General features: G+C 54.0%; 1 protein-coding gene across 1 annotated transcript; it reads right to left on the minus strand.

Moving 5' to 3' along the window:
• Nucleotides 1-6: 6 nt before the first annotated feature.
• Nucleotides 7-951, minus strand: LOC126519188 (uncharacterized). The gene has a single exon (XM_050168806.1). It carries the CDS (start codon nt 949-951, stop codon nt 7-9), a length of 945 nt encoding a protein of 314 aa, XP_050024763.1.
• Between the last annotated feature and the right edge of the window lie 15,381 nt (nt 952-16,332).

A 16,332-nucleotide genomic window follows, 5' to 3' on the forward strand; every position in this document is an offset into this window, starting at 1 on the left:
GTACAACTAGTGTACCACGCGCGGAGGTGCGAGGTCTTGGCCGCGCGAACGTGGCAGCGAAAGACCGCGAGGGCCCTGCTGTATTCCGCGCGGAATTCGCTGATATCTGCGCCGCAACGTGTTCACAGCGCGTCTTTCCCGCGCCAGCGCCGGGGTCCACCAAGGCCTCCCCGGGCCCTTGACAGGGCGGAGGTTTGCCCGGTAATACCGGTCAAAGAGCCGTTGGAACCCCGCAAGTATCTCGTCGAGAGCGCCCGGTGATTGTAGGGTAGCCCCCGAAACCCGCGCGAACCACGGCTCGCCTGCGAGGGCGGTCAACAATTCCTCCCGCGCATAGCGGGTCAGACGGCGAGAACGACCGTCGCGAACAGCGCCGATGCGAACCGCAACGTTCTTATGTTCGGAGAACGTGATGTCCTCGCAAACGGTCCAATCGAACCCAGCCGCGACGAGGGCCGGCGCCGCCAGTGTGACATCGAGCCAGCTGGCCGCGTAGCGCGTCTCGTACGTTGGTGGCGACTGGGGATCGTTAAGAACAACGAGGCGGTTCGCCCCGGCAAACTCTATAAGGCGGGCGCCGCGTTCGTCCCCCGCACAGGGACCCCACGCCGGGTGCTTCGCGTTGAAATCACCCGCGACGACGATGTTAGGCGTGCGGGCCTTCGCGATAGCCTCCTCAATGCCGCGAAAGGTGTCGTCCATCGATCGATGGGGCGGCGCGTACGCAGAAACGAACACAAACTGAAAATCGCGTGTCTCACAGTACACGGCGACCACCAGTTTAGAGAGTAACAAGGGGGAGACGTCGTATGGCGGCCCTCGCGTAACCACCACTGCCGCCGGATCCCGGTCGATGGCGTACACGTTGAAGTCCGGCGGCATACGTGGCAGCTTGCCTCCGGGCCTGTAAGGGTCGGATACGGCCGCCAGCGGGACGCCCGTCTCCGACATGCGGTCGCCCAAGTTAGTTAATTCGGGTTTAATGGCGCAAAAGCGACGAAGGCCATGCTGCGCCAGTCACAGGACAGTATAAGGTAAGATCCAATGTTAAGGTAGTTATAGCTGTGTTACCTTAAAGTCGATGTAGATAATCGGTTTCACCTAAAAACTGGAACAGGTTAGTGAATGGCACTAGTGGGTCATCGCCCAATATTAAGGCAGGGTGCAGAGGTATATGTAAGTGATACAAATTTTTGAAATGTTTCCGTCTCTGTGTTTCAGTGTGTGGGCATGATATAATGATGTGGGTTACTGTGAGTGTTTCCTGACATTTCTCGCATGTTGGTGGACTTTCGTTTCGAAGTAAAAAATTGTGTGTTAGATGCGTGTGTCCAATTCCAAGTTGACATAACATTACCTCATAGAACCGTTCTTGGTGAGTACATGATTTCCACTCGTGAAGCAGGGGTTTAGTTATATGTAACTTGCTATTTACGCACGAGTTCCATTCTTGTTGCCATTTTGATGCTAGGGCCTTACGAACCACTCTGATGCTGTCTTTGTATGGAAGTCTTATGTGTGTGATGCTCTTGTGCGCTGCCATGGATGCGCTTCTATCTGCAGCTTCATTCCCTGCTATCCCAACATGGCTTGGGACCCAGCAGAATCGTATGGTTCCTTCGTATTTCTTGTTAAACACTATGTTTAAGATATCACCAAGCAGGGGTTCAGACGCGGAGTTTAAGTTAAGGGCTCTTAGGGCACTTAACGAGTCGGTATAAATAATAGCATTCTTCTGCTTGTCGGAAGTGATTTTCTTAACTGCCATCAAAATCGCATAAACTTCGGCGGTAAAGACTGAAGAAAAATTATTTATGCGAATGCTATTTTCCCAATTTTTTGTTACGATCCCGACACCTACGTATTCTTGTGTTTTAGAGCCGTCAGTGTAAAATTCTGTGTAATTTTTATATTTTTCTTGGATAGCTCGGAACTCTTGTATTATGTGCTCTTGTGGAATGTCTTTTTTCTTTATATGTGTTAACGTCCAGTCACACAGCTGTGTAAAATTGCACCATGGGGGCAATCTTGGTGGCCTTTCGGCAACCTGCAGGGCTTCAGGAGGGATATCATAAGTCTGACAGTATTGTTCGTGTCTTAAGATGAGTGGCCGAATCATGTTTGGTTTATTTGTGTAGTGTATTCGTGATTGGCACTGTGTTACGATGTTGTAGCATAGATGTTGTGGCGATGACCGAATTCTTAGTACATAGCAAAGTGTAAGTTGTGCTCTGCGGTGCTGTAATGAAGGCTCATTAGCGTCAACGTATAAACTTTGTACAGGCGATGTCCTGTAGGCACCGCTCGCCAGTCGTAGGCCAAGATTGTGAACTGGATCAAGTCGCTTAATGTAGGACTGCCTAGCTGCACCATAAACTACACTACCGTAGTCGAGGATGCTACGTACAAGGGATCGGTATATACATAGCAGACATGTACGGTCAGATCCCCAGTGCTTATGTGATAAAACCTTGAGGATATTTAGTGCTTTATTTGCTTTAATTTTGGTTGCGTTAATGTGGGCCAGGAAGTTCAGTTTAGTGTCAAACGTTACGCCTAGAAATTTATGGTGTTCTTTGACCGGTAGCGTTATACCATGCAATGTGAGACCTGGAGTACAGTGTAACCCTCGCTTCTGGGAAAAGAGAACTGTAACAGTTTTGTGTATTGAGAACCGGAAACCATTTTTGTTAGCCCATTGTGTAAGATTATTTATCGTTATTTGTTGTCGTTCACAGGTGGGTAGGCTTGAGGCGCGGCAAGCCATTTGCAAATCGTCGACATATATTGAGTGCATAACAGATGATGGGATGATCTTATTCACAGAGTTCATTTTGACTATGAAGAGCGTTGTGCTCAGAATGCAACCTTGTGGAACGCCATTTTCTTGTGTGAATGTGCGCGAGAGTATTGTGCCGAGACGTACTTGAAATGTTCGGTTTGACATGAAATCGCATAGACAATTCAGCATTCTTCCGCGAATTCCCATGTCAGCCAGGTCTCTCAAAATTCCGTATCGCCATGTGGTATCATATGCCTTTTCAATATCAAAGAAAACCGCGAGGCAGTATTTCTTGTGAAGAAACGCGTCACGTATTTCATGCTCTAGTCGCACGAGATGGTCAGTGGTGGAACAGCCCTTTTTGTATCCGCACTGGTTTCTGTCTATTAGGTTTCTTGTTTCTAGGATGAATGTGAGTCTTATGTTTATAATGCTCTCATAAGATTTGGCTAGACAACTTGTTAGTGCAATGGGTCTGTAGCTGCTAGGGCATGTAGCGGGTTTACCAGGTTTTAGAAAAGGTACTACTACCGCTTTTTTCCAATCTGTGGGCATTACCCCAGACTCCCATATATTATTGAAAAATTTAAGAAGTGCCCCTACCGACGCTTGGGATAGGTGTGCCAGCATTGTGTAGTGCACACGGTCAAGACCTGTTGCCGTTTTTTTACCAGCAGAGAGAACTCTGTTCAATTCATGTATTGTGAGGGGTTTATTGTACATTTCAGCTGAAGCCCCAGTGGTAGGCAGCCTCTCTTTCTCAGCCGATTCTTTATATTTTAAAAATGTATTTGAATAGTTTGCTGAGCTGGATATGTTATGAAAGTGTTCACCTAATAAGTTGGCCTGGTCCTGTATTGTTTGTGTGCCTGGACATGTAAGTAGTGGTATAGTGTATGATGAGTACTCTCCTCTAAATTTCCTCACCTGGTCCCACATTCGTTTTGATGTCACTGTACTATTGATTGAAGATATGTATTTTCGCCATGATAATTTTTCTGCATTTCTTCGAATATATCGTGCTTTGGCTTTGGCCTGTTTGAAATTTAGAAGATTGTTATAAGTGGGGTACCTTCGTAGGATTCCCCAGGCCTTATTTTGTTCTTTTTTGGCTTTAGTACATTCGTTTGTCCACCAAGGATTTAGCTTTTTGCGCACAATACCGGAAGACTGCGGTATCGCCTTTTCTGCCGCTGTGATTATAACTTCAGTGATTTTTTTATTAAGATCATCAATACTGAGCTCTGGCGAAAAGACATTTTCCAGTTTCGCGTTCTGCATAAAAACCTGCCAGTCAGCGAGCTGTAATTTCCATCGGCGTGGTCTAGTTAGTAGGGTTTGTGGTGATGATAGGTGTTTGATGAGTGCGGGTAAGTGGTCGCTACCATATGACGTGTCGAGAGCTTCCCATTTAAAATCAGTAAAAAGAGAGGGTGAACAAAAAGCTAAATCTAAACAACTAAATGTGCGAGAAGTCGGTGAGAAGTAAGTTGGCGCACCTGAGTTTAAAAGACAAATATTATTTGACAGGATAAAATCTTCAACGAGTTGCTCCCTTTGGTCAGTTTTGACACTGCCCCAAAGAGTACAATGAGCGTTAAAATCTCCTACCAAGACAAATGGCTCCGGTAACTGTTCCGTTAGATTTTCTAAGTCTTTGATAGTAAAATGTGTGTGGGGTGGGATATATAGTGAGCAAATGGTGATTGTTTTGTAGGATAGAATGGTGACAGCTACGGCCTCTAAAGATGTACTTAATGGGACATTTCGGGTAGGAGTGCCGCCCTGCACGACTATAGCCACTCCACCTGACAACCGGTTGGAACATTCGCGGTCCTTTCGGACAACGGTGAAACCTCTAAGGAATTGACTGTGTTTAGGGCCTAAGTTTGTTTCCTGTAGGCAAAATGCGATTGGCGAAAAGTTATTTATTATGTCCTTAATGTCACCTAAATTGCGAATCAGTCCTCTACAATTCCAATGCACTATAAAAGCCATAGTGGCAGAATTGAGAATGGTAATTTACATATATGTACTAAGTAACTGTAGGTGACATTTGTTAGTCGGAATGTGCTATTAACAGAACGGTAACCGTTCAGGCTACCGGTCCCTTTGTTCGCGTAGTTATTGTGAGCTTCTTTCTTAGTGCGCTCCAGAGAGCGCTGATGTTTTGGCGTCGATGACGCCGGAGTTTTGGTGTCGACATCCATAACCTTTTCCGAGGCGCTGGATGATCGAGAACCAGGCGCTGAGACGCGCGTCTCAGGCCTGGGAGTTCGATTTAGCCTGGGGCCCTGTGAAACCGGGGTCTGCAGGCCAGTCTGTGATGATGACGATGATGGAGCAGGACTGGCTGCTGCCACCAAGGGGACGGATGGAGTTACTACTGGGCCACTGACTGCGGTCCCTGTAGACTCCTGAGACCACTGCGGTGCTGTCCCCTGTCGCACCGCACTGGCGTAGGTTGTTTGAGGTAAGTGTGCTAGTTTCTTTCTTGCTTCATAAAAGGAAATCTTCTCTTTCACTGTAAGTGCAATTATCTCTTTCTCTTTCTTCCAGCAGGGGCAAGATCGTGAATATGCTGGATGATCTCCTTTGCAGTTTGTACAGTGTGGAGCAGCATTACAGTTTTCCGACTGATGGTCATTGGCACTACACTTTGCACATGTCGATTTACCTCTGCATGATTGCGATGCATGTCCGAATCTCTGGCACTTGAAACACCGCCTCGGGTTTGGGATATACGGTCTTACGTTGATCTTTAGATAGCCTGCATCAAGTGTAGTAGGTACAATACTGGTACCAAAGGTAAGTATAACGTGTTTGGTCGGGATTTGTTCATCATTTCTTCGGAGTTATTCTTTGAACTTTGATTACATTTTGTTCTTGGAAACCTTCTAGGAGTTCTTCATCGCTTAGGTTTAAGAAATCTTCTGATATTACACCTCTGCTTGTGTTGAGAGAACGGCGTGCTGAGATTGTGACTTTGATGTTACCGACACTGGTTAGATCTGCGAGCTTTGCAACTTGGTCTTTGGTTTTGAGTTCAAGGAGGAGGTCCCCACTTGACATCTTTGAAGCTTTGTATTGCTTTCCGATTTTTTCAACTAGGCATTTTGCTATTAGGAATGGCGATAGTTTTCTCATTGGCAGAGATCCTTCACTGTGGATCACATGCTAGCGTGGGAACGTTTCTGCGTTGGTTTTCAAAGTGAAATCAAAAATTGCTTCTGTAAAGGATGTTGACAAACGGCATGGACGCGGTGAGGTGGTTTCGCCCCAGGATTGTGGGAGGTCGCCATTTTCGGGCTTCGCCGAGAGTGAAACCAGCCGGGCGCTTCGGTAATGAGTCGGGGGGCGCTCTTTGGCGGCAGGTATAGCCCGCGCCGACACCTCGGGACGTCTTAACCTGTCGCGCGTGCGGTCGTGAAACGTAGGAAAGGGTGCGACGTTGGGGGCCCTTTGGCCCGGAAGCGCGGACGGGGACGCCCTGCCTCGGACGGACCACGGGCAAAGCGTCGTTAGGGCGTCAATGGCCATGCCCGGGGTACAAAGGGGCAGCTTAAAGCCAGAGGGATCGGTGACCCGACGCGCGGTCTCTTGAAAGGCAGGCCGGCACCCGAGACAAATCCATCTGTGCACTTAGCTTTACGTGCCCGCCGGAGGAGACGGACCATGCACAAGACGGCATGGTGAATCGGTGGGTGCACTTCGGCAGAGGTGCCCTTTGCGGCACGCAGTGCGCGATCGTTTTAATTAAGGTGCGAGGATGGGGCGACAAAGATGGTCGTTTCTCGTAAGTGTTCGTCAAAGTGTCGGGAGGCTTTTCCATATGTCGCGAAGACGAAACGGTTGGGATGCTATTTGTTTATTTCTTGTTTGGTGGTTCCTTTCTCTCCCTCTGTCTCTCTGAATGTTCCGAGGAACGCAGAGAGAGGGTGAGAGAAGGAGAGTGTCCAATGAGTGACAGCCCAGTTGACCCAATCAGGTCATTGGGGTGTCGTGATTTGCCGTGAGGGGATTCGGGAGGAGCAACTGAAGGGTTAAAACCTGGCTCCCGACCTCTCACGGGGGTTCCGGGCGCAGGAAAGGTGCTCTGCACTTTCGGCTCTGCCGAGTTAAGGCGCCGGTCCCAGTGTGACCCAAGGGTCTTGACGTACGAACGGTGCTACGCACTATCGGCTATGTCGAGTGATACGTCAGACCCCCTGTAAATAGCTGTCAATGTAAATATTCTGTACATAAAGTCTATTCTCCAAGTGCAACGTCTATGGCGTCCCATCTCTGATGGAAGGGGAGAAGACAACGACAGCTGAAGAAAAGTTTTCTACCAAGTAAGCTGGTTACGCCAGCTTGGAGCACTCGGAGCTCACGAGTGTAAGAAGGAAGGAGAGGTAGAAAAATTACCGCGCGAGTGTTCACTACGTGCCTAGTCCTCGCGTATCTTAACTGCCTCGGAAGCACCGCTGCTCGTTTCCCAACATGAGTTAGGCACTCTCGAGAGAGCGTCTGCGTTTCTATGCTCACTGCCCCTTCGGTGCCGGACGACCACGTTGTAACGTTGCAGCGCCAATGCCCAGCGGGTTAGCTTGGCTCCGGGTGGAGTGCCTTGTGTTAGAAACGATAGCGGGTTGTGGTCGGACACTACGGTCACCTGGGCGCCGAAAAGCCAGAGGTCGAACTTCTTAAGCCCCCAGATGACCGCAAAGGCCTCCCGCTCAATGGTGGACCAGCGGGTTTGCGTTGGAGAGAACTTGTGACTCGCGAACGCGATCGGCCTTTCTGTGCCGTTTTCCCCTCGTTGCGACAAGCAGGCCCCAGCAGCGACTGCGGACGCGTCTGTGAAGAGCCAAAATGGTCTCTCGGGGTCTGGCGTTGACAGGGCCGCCGCATCGCACAATGCAGTCTTAAGCCGCCGGAACGCCCCGTCAGCCTCCGGGGTCCAGGGGATTCGATTTGGAATCCGTTTTCCCGTTAGCTCGGTGAGCGGTCTCGCCACCTCCGCATAGTTTGACACGTAGCTTCGGTAGTAGCCACAAAGCCCTAACACACTCCGGAGCTCCGTTTTTGTTGTCGGTGCCTTTAACCCTTTGATTGCAGCAAGTTTCTCTGGGTCAGGTGCGTGACGCCCGGAGCCCACAACATGCCCCAAGTAGCGTATCGTCGGACGCGCCACCTGGCACTTTTCTAGCTTGACTTTCAGGTGTACCCGTTCCAGGGTCTGAAACACTTGCCCGAGATGTTTTACGTGCTCTTCAAGTGTTTCACTAAAGACGGCTATGTCATCCAAGTACGCGCAACAGTAGTCGCTGTGCGGCCTCAACAGCTCGTTCATTGCCCGCTGGAAAGTCTGCGCGGCGTTTTTGAGCCCGAAAGGCATTACCTTCCACGCGAACTGTCCGCGGTGGCACGCAAACGCGGTCAGTAGTCTCGCAGAGGGCTTTAGCGGTACTTGCCAATAACCCCTTCGTAGGTCGAGAAGGGTGATATAGCTCGCCTTCCCTACGTTCATAATTAGCTCATGTTGCAAGGCCATGGGGTACGCATCCGCCACGGTTACTGCGTTCAACCTCCGGAAATCTACGCAAAGTCGCACGCTTCCGTCTTTTTTTGGGACGCACACCAACGGGTGTGCATGAGGGCTTTCGCACGGAAAGAGAGTGACGTGTCGAACTATAGAACAGAACCGTGCCATGAAGTGTGTGTACTTCAAGTGAAATAAGCGTTTTTCTGTCGTGTTATTGCATGCGTTCAGGAAGTTATTGTTGTTCTGTTGTGTGTGTGTTTTTGTTTTGTGTGTGCGGTCATTAATGTGACACCGTGACTCGCGATGCTGTTCATGAGCCGTATTCGGTGTTTGTAATTGCTTTGTTCTTTTTCATTCGTTAGTGCCTGTACATTTTGTGTGCCTGTACGGCCTTTCGTTCAGGTAGAGTTATTGTATGACCATTGTGTGCTTGCATTCAGTGTTAGCGCAGAGGGGCTCGGTTGTTAAGGAGCGATGCTAGTCCAGGCCGCCTCGGGCAGGGACATAGAAATCCTAGTGCCGAAAGCGTGACATTTGCTTTACTTTCTTTGCACCATCCTTTTTTGTTTTGTTAGTATTCAGGTACCCGCATTTGAGCGCGTACATGAATCTTAGGGAGGGCGTGTAAAGGATGTTGACAAACGGCATGGACGCGGTGAGGTGGTTTCGCCCCAGGATTGTGGGAGGTCGCCATTTTCGGGCTTCGCCGAGAGTGAAACCAGCCGGGCGCTTCGGTAATGAGTCGGGGGGCGCTCTTTGGCGGCAGGTATAGCCCGCGCCGACACCTCGGGACATCTTAACCTGTCGCGCGTGCGGTCGTGAAACGTAGGAAAGGGTGCGACGTTGGGGGCCCTTTGGCCCGGAAGCGCGGACGGGGACGCCCTGCCTCGGACGGACCACGGGCAAAGCGTCGTTAGGGCGTCAATGGCCATGCCCGGGGTACAAAGGGGCAGCTTAAAGCCAGAGGGATCGGTGACCCGACGCGCGGTCTCTTGAAAGGCAGGCCGGCACCCGAGACAAATCCATCTGTGCACTTAGCTTTACGTGCCCGCCGGAGGAGACGGACCATGCACAAGACGGCATGGTGAATCGGTGGGTGCACTTCGGCAGAGGTGCCCTTTGCGGCACGCAGTGCGCGATCGTTTTAATTAAGGTGCGAGGATGGGGCGACAAAGATGGTCGTTTCTCGTAAGTGTTCGTCAAAGTGTCGGGAGGCTTTTCCATATGTCGCGAAGACGAAACGGTTGGGATGCTATTTGTTTATTTCTTGTTTGGTGGTTCCTTTCTCTCCCTCTGTCTCTCTGAATGTTCCGAGGAACGCAGAGAGAGGGTGAGAGAAGGAGAGTGTCCAATGAGTGACAGCCCAGTTGACCCAATCAGGTCATTGGGGTGTCGTGATTTGCCGTGAGGGGATTCGGGAGGAGCAACTGAAGGGTTAAAACCTGGCTCCCGACCTCTCACGGGGGTTCCGGGCGCAGGACAGGTGCTCTGCACTTTCGGCTCTGCCGAGTTAAGGCGCCGGTCCCAGTGTAACCCAAGGGTCTTGACGTACGAACGGTGCTACGCACTATCGACTATGTCGAGTTGACACGTCAGACCCACTGTAAATAGCTGTCAATGTAAATGTCTGTACATAAAGTCTATTCTCTTAGTGCAACGTCTATGGCGTCCCATCTCTGATGGAAGGGGAGAAGACAACGACAGCTGAAGAAAAGTTTTCTACCAAGTAAGCTGGTTACGCCAGCTTGGAGCACTCGGGGCTCACACGTTTGTAAGAAGGGAGGAAGGTAGAAAATTTACTGCTTCGGTGCGCCCTCTTTTGATAGGACGATCTGCAAGGAGGGGGAATGCATTTGCCATGTATTCTTGGAATATTCAGCGGCGATGGTAGCCACCCACCACCGAGCCCAACAAGGGGACGCTACGAGGTTAGGAACATACCTGTATGCGTCAGCTATACAACGCCGCTATAACCTAATATATGTACCCAAGGTTGGGTAGATACACACGGTTAACCCTTGCTGCCTGGAAAATGAGAAGTAAACTGAAGTGAGTAGAAGACAGGAAAGATTCAAAGTGAGAGAGAAAGACGAAGATTGGAGAGGGGGACAGGAAGAGGCAACTGCCGATTTCCCCCGGGTGGGTCAGTCCGGGGGTGCCGTCTATGTGAAGCAGAGGCCAAGGAGGTGTGTTGCCTCCGCCGGGGGGGCATTTTTCCCCTTGCGGGTGTTGGCCATGGCCGGGGCTCAGAGGGTATGAGCCCAGGCCATTTTGAACCCGACAGCCGGCAGCAAGGAGATCACGAATAATTGCGAAAAAAGCCCCTTTTTGCCCCGGTTTTGAGTCGAATGCGTTCCCTACGTGTTTAAAAACAAGCCCAGCTAAAATTTGGAAAAGCCGAATGCAAAATACCTTGGTTTTGGAGAAAAAAGCAAGAGCCCGATCCGACCGGCCAGCCGAGCACTTGCACGAGCGCTCGTGCAAGTCACATCCACCCGATGCATCGGATGCCGATGGCCCAGGGAGAGGACCCGAGGCACCGACCATGATCACTTGTGACGCGAGGCTTTCATGCCTTTTGCCGCCTTTGTGGTGCGGTTATGCCTGGACGAGACGACACCACGAGAACACTCTGCGAGTGCAGTGTGTGTAGTTTGATTTTCTTTCTTGCTTTAATTTTTTCGTTTTCTTTACTTTTTTTCATCTTTCAGTGCTTGGTTTCCTTCCTTTTCCTCTCTTTTGTACCTTTACCTCTTTCACTTGGTTATGCTCAACCGCGTGTTTATTTTGCTGAGCCTCATGGATGCGGGACTATGAACACTCGTAAGGCAGAGGCTGTGACCACTGCCATCAGCAGGTGTAAACGGCCTTCAGATTGTTCGAGCATCCGGAGGCTATCGACTGTAGCGTCATGTTCGCATTAGGTTAATCCACAAAGCTGGCATTGGTATACGTGGCGCCTTCCGGGTGGGTCGTATGAAAGGCCCAACTTATAGCAGATCTGCTTGACCGAGACACACAGTGGAAGCCGCCGGCCCAGTCCGAGGACCCGAGGCGCCGACAACGTACCAATGTGACGCGTGGCTTCCAGACCTTGTGTCGGTGTATGCGGTGCCTACCGGGTGGATCGCATAAACGGCCCACCGTACAGCAGATCCTAGCGACCGAGCAGCACGGTGGATGCCGATGGCCCAGGGAGAGGACCCGAGGCACCGACCATGGTCACCTGTGACGCGAGGCTTTCATGCCTTTGCCGCCTTCGTGGAACGCTTTCCATCCTTTGTTTTTCTTCTTTTCATCTTGCCTGACTGTTTTCGTGCATAGACTGATATTTTACCTCTTTTCTTTTCCTTTTATTTTTGATTTTCATTTTGCGGGAATGGCGACTTTTCACTTCTCGCTTACGGCATGTCCATGCCACCCCTCGTCTCTGACTCTTTACTCATCTTCATTAAAAAGCCCGACGCGAGGGCTTCTGAGCTCGCTGAGACGCCTCAGGACACAAACGCGTTACCTTTCCGCACACTTTTATTTTTTCAATTGGCTTTCTTCTCAAAATATGCGCTTTGGGTATTAATTGACAACCCCTTTTCATTTATTTTCAATTGGCTTTAAACCTGGTATGCATCTTTGCAGGTACAGGTTTTCCCCACCATTTATTTTTGCTTTGATTTCGGGAATGACGGGGAAGTAGTCGGCCGGGGCGGTACATACCACATGATAATTGAATAGCGCCAGTGCAAGCTCAGGCCAAAAAACACGGCAAAAGCTTCAGTGCCGGATATTTCTCATGTTTGAAGTGGCAGAGGTAAACGCGAGAACGGGTTCCAAAAAGGATTTTTGTATGGCGTTTTATTAGAGTGCGTGACCGCACGACAGTGTCAAGAGCGCTGTCGCGTCCAGTTCACTCTATATGGCTCACTAGAGGCCAACAAAAATAAAGTTTACACGCCGAAATTTCGTCGAGGGTTGTTGGCTCGATGGAGCAGTGCGGCGGTGCGTACGCCGCGACGAGCAACCACTCGCGCTGTGCTGTGGTACAGCGCACCGCGACCACCCGCCGGGAGACGTACGCCGGGAAGTCGTCGAAGCGCGGACGACGGACGAAGACTGCACTCAGCGGCTCCTCTTGAATCCCAAAGTAGGTGAAGTCCGGCGGCAGTTGCGGCCTCATTTTCCTGGTACAAGGCGGGTCGTTAATAGCGGCGATTGAGATGCCGTGTTCTTGCATTCGACGCGTCGCGGCCGCCAGCGCACGCTTCGGATGGTCTAGGTTTAGTTGCATCAAAACCGTCGTTTGCGGTGGTGACGAGTCGACACTCGAGCAGGTGCGTCCGCAACGCTCGCCAGTCTGCCGCCGCGCGCACCCCCCCCCCCCCCCCCCCCCCACCCTCGGCGCTCTCGTTACTGGGGTTCGCCGTAATGTGTGCGCGCTCGGAGGCGGGCCACCCTTTCCACGAGGACCGGGCAGTCAGGAAAACCGGTGGGGTGGTTCCTGTCACTGCGGCCCGCCCTGCCGCACTCCGAACAGCATACGGCGACGTCGCCCATCTTCACCTTGCAGGTGACGGCCAGATGGTTGCCACCGCACTTCATGCATGTCGCTTTGGCCGGGTCCTTCTGGTGCGGGCACGTCATGCGCCCGGGGCCGTATGACGCGCATTAGGTGCACGTCGGGACGTGCAGATCCTCTCTCACGCGAACCGACGTCCAGCCGACCGACAGGCGCGGTCGCGACATGATCTTTCGGAAGCCCTCCGGGTCCACCTCTCCCACGTACGCGCGCGTGACCGCCCGTTCGCGAAACGCCACGCGGACCTTACTTACACTGCTCAAGATTGAGCTCAAGCCCCTTATTTCGTTCATTAAGTAACTTGAAAAACTCGTCGGGGCCGACGTCGGGATCGACTCCCGAAAACTTCACGTGGGGTTTGCGCCTTTCTGCGACACGCATGATAATTGCAGCGCGCGTGACCGCATTACCGCCTATGGCCTTTTCTAAGTTCTTAATCGACTGCCCATTATCAGTGAAGACGGTCAGCCCGTACCTTGTGTGGCGCAAGGTGACGTCCCTGATGTCCTTGTCAGTCGGGTCCACGTTCGCTTTTAGAAGGCGGAGCACGTCCCGAGCCGGCGTCTGTGTCGACGCCACCGGCGTCAGAAAGGCGACGTGCTTGTGCTGCGTGCCGGGCGCCGTCTCCTCGGCGCCCGCCGCCGCAACAACACCGGGTCCGGCGCGGACCGCGCCGACAGAGGGCGCAAGGCCCGCAGCGCGGCTAAAAGCGCGGCCGCGCAATTCATGCGGCCCGCGGGCGCGCCCACCGGGCCGCCGGCGCCCGAGGGCGCGGCGACCGCGCGCGCAGGCGCTGCAGTACCACTACCGGCGGGCCCCGGGCCAGTCGGCACGACCGCAGGATCGCCTAGGCCGGCCTCGATGACGGCCAGTCGTCGTTGTAGCTCGGCAGCCTCGCGACGCGCCTCGATGAGCTGGCCCCGCAACGCGAGGGCCGCGCCGCGCTCCGTGGCCGCCTCCGTTCGCATTTCGGCGCATAGGCCGGCCATCTCGAAGAGCCGCGTCATGAAGAAGGTGCGCGCCTCCACGGAGATGCGGTTGGCCGGCAGGTTGCTGTACGCGAGAGCCTCACTCACGATTTCCTGTAGCCGCCCCTGCGTCTTGGTCCCGAGGTCGCCGGGAAGCGCCGCCGCCACGGCCGTGCCCTCCGAAACGGAGGAGAGGGCTTCCTCCTCCTCGCCGCCGCCTGCCGCTGGCCGGCTCTCTTCCTCTGTAATCGGAAGCTGGTCGACCAGATCGCAGAAGCGCGCAATAACCGCGTCGCCGTCCTCCGAAAAATCGGAACCCCGCGAGCGGGGCGACTCCCCGGCGGCCGGTGGCCGCGGTGGGGAGCGGGACGGCGACGCGTTCTTCGCCTTGCGCGCACTCGGCATGGCCGGGGCTCAGAGGGTATCAGCCCACGCCATCTTGGGCCCAATGCCCGGCGGCAAGAAAATCGCGTTAAATTACAAAAGAAACCCCTTTTAGCCCCGGTTTGTTGCGTCGAATCTGATCCCTACAAGTTTAAAAGCAACCCCAGTTAAAATTTGGAAGAGTCGAATCAAAAATACCTGGTTTTTAAGGAGAAATGCAGGAGCCCGATGCAACCGGCCAGCCGAGCACTGCACGCGCGCTCGTGCAAGTGCTCGGTTGGCCGGCTGCATCGGGCTCCAGCAATTTTTCTCAAAAACAAGGTATTTCGCATTTGGCTCTTCCAAATTTTAGCTGGGGTTACTTTTAAACGTGTAGGGACCTCATTCGTTGTGAAAACCGGGCGGGGAAGGGTTTTATATTCGGTTTTTTGGGTGCTGTCTTGTTCGGCCAGCCATCGGGCACAAGATGGCCATGGCTCATACCCTTTGAGACTGAGCCCGGCCATGCCCAATACAGACAGAGACCATAAGGTCTCGCCGTCTCCGCCTGAAACGGCCAGCGCGGGTGTGTCGCCGAAATCGGATTTTTCCGATGCCGGCGACGACATCCTCGCGGCGATCGCCTTGCAGGAAGAGACCACGGACGAGACCTTGCCGGCTGCGGCGGGCGACGAGGACGACCAGATGTCCTCGGTCTCCCAGGCGACCGCGGTGGCGTCTCCCGCGCTCGCGGGGGACCCCGGCGGGCGGGGGCAGGCTCGCCTGCGCGAGATCGAGCAGGAAATCCACCTGTACTGTTCGAACGCGGCGAAATAGGTGCCCGTCGCTGCACGCAGCTTCATCGCGACCCGGCTCTATGAAATAGTCCACCTGTTCTCGGACCTGCGGTCGGACGCGTCGATGGAGCGGGGCGCGGCCGTCGCCCTACGTGGCGAGCTGGTCGAGGCGCGCCGGGAGGCCGCGGCATTGCGCCGGCGGGTCATAGTCGCTGAGGGGCGCCTCGAGGGCTCTATCGTCCTGGTACCCAGTCCCGGGAGTGCGGGACGCGATCCCGGCGCGTCCTCGGCGGCTGCCGGCTTGGGCCCTGGAGTTCCGGCCGCGGCGGCGGGCGCCGTCAGCTACGCCGCGGCGCTGAGGGCGTCGCCCGCGGCGGGGGTGGGCGGTGTCGCGCCGGCCATGGCGGCGGGCGGCGGGAGCGCGCGGACGGCGCCCACGTTTGAGCACGTGGCCTTCCTAACGCCCACGGCACCGACGACGACACCGGCGAGAGACGCCCTGCGACTGCTGAAAACGAACATCGACCCGGCCGCCAAGAACATCAAGGAGGTCACGCTGCGGCACACACGGTACGGCCTGACAGTTTTCTCGCACGCGCGCGAATCGATCGATAACCTGAAGGCGGCTATTGCAGAGAACACAGTCACGCGCTCCTCGCTATTAGTCCGCGTAGGCGAAAAGAGGAACCCGCACGTGAAATTTAGCGGGGTCGACCCGGACGTCGCGCCCGACGAATTTATACGCGTCCTAAATGAGAGGAACCCGGGCCTCGACCTGGACGTCGACGCGTGCAAGGTGCGCGTGACGTACAGGGAGAGGTCGGGTGCGTACGTGCGCGTACGTCGCGGAGGTTGACCCGCCCGCGTTCGCGCGCATTATGAAGCGGCCCCGATTGTCGGTAGGATGGACGGCGGTGCGAGCGGTGGAGGACTTACACGTTCCCACGTGCACGTTCTGCGCCTCCTAGGGTCATGGTAGGACGACGTGCCCGCACAAGGCGGACGCGTCGAAAGCGGTCTGCATGGAATGTTGCGGCAATCACCTGGCCGTAACGTGTCGCGTGCAGATGGGGCAGCCGGAGGTCTGCTGCAACGAGTGCAGGAAGGCCGGCCGCGAGGCGTCGCATCCCGCGGGATAGCCCGAGTGCCCCATCCGCATGGAGCGGGTGGCTCGCCTCAGGGCCCGCACCAACTACGGCCGCCCGCGATAGAGCGGCGCGGGCGGCCGCGGGAGGGGGGGTGCCGGGGCCCTGGGGGAGCGGGTGGGGCCGGCGGCGCGATCCAGATATGTCGATTGACGCTAGACCACGTCCGCCGAGCGA

This window comes from Dermacentor andersoni, chromosome 10 (assembly GCF_023375885.2).
Source record: "Dermacentor andersoni chromosome 10, qqDerAnde1_hic_scaffold, whole genome shotgun sequence".
NCBI lineage: Eukaryota > Metazoa > Arthropoda > Arachnida > Ixodida > Ixodidae > Dermacentor > Dermacentor andersoni.

Excerpts from the sequence above, each read along its gene's own strand:
- LOC126519188 (XM_050168806.1), bottom strand. The coding sequence starts at position 951 with ATGTCGGAGACGGGCGTCCCGCTGGCGGCCGTATCCGACCCTTACAGG.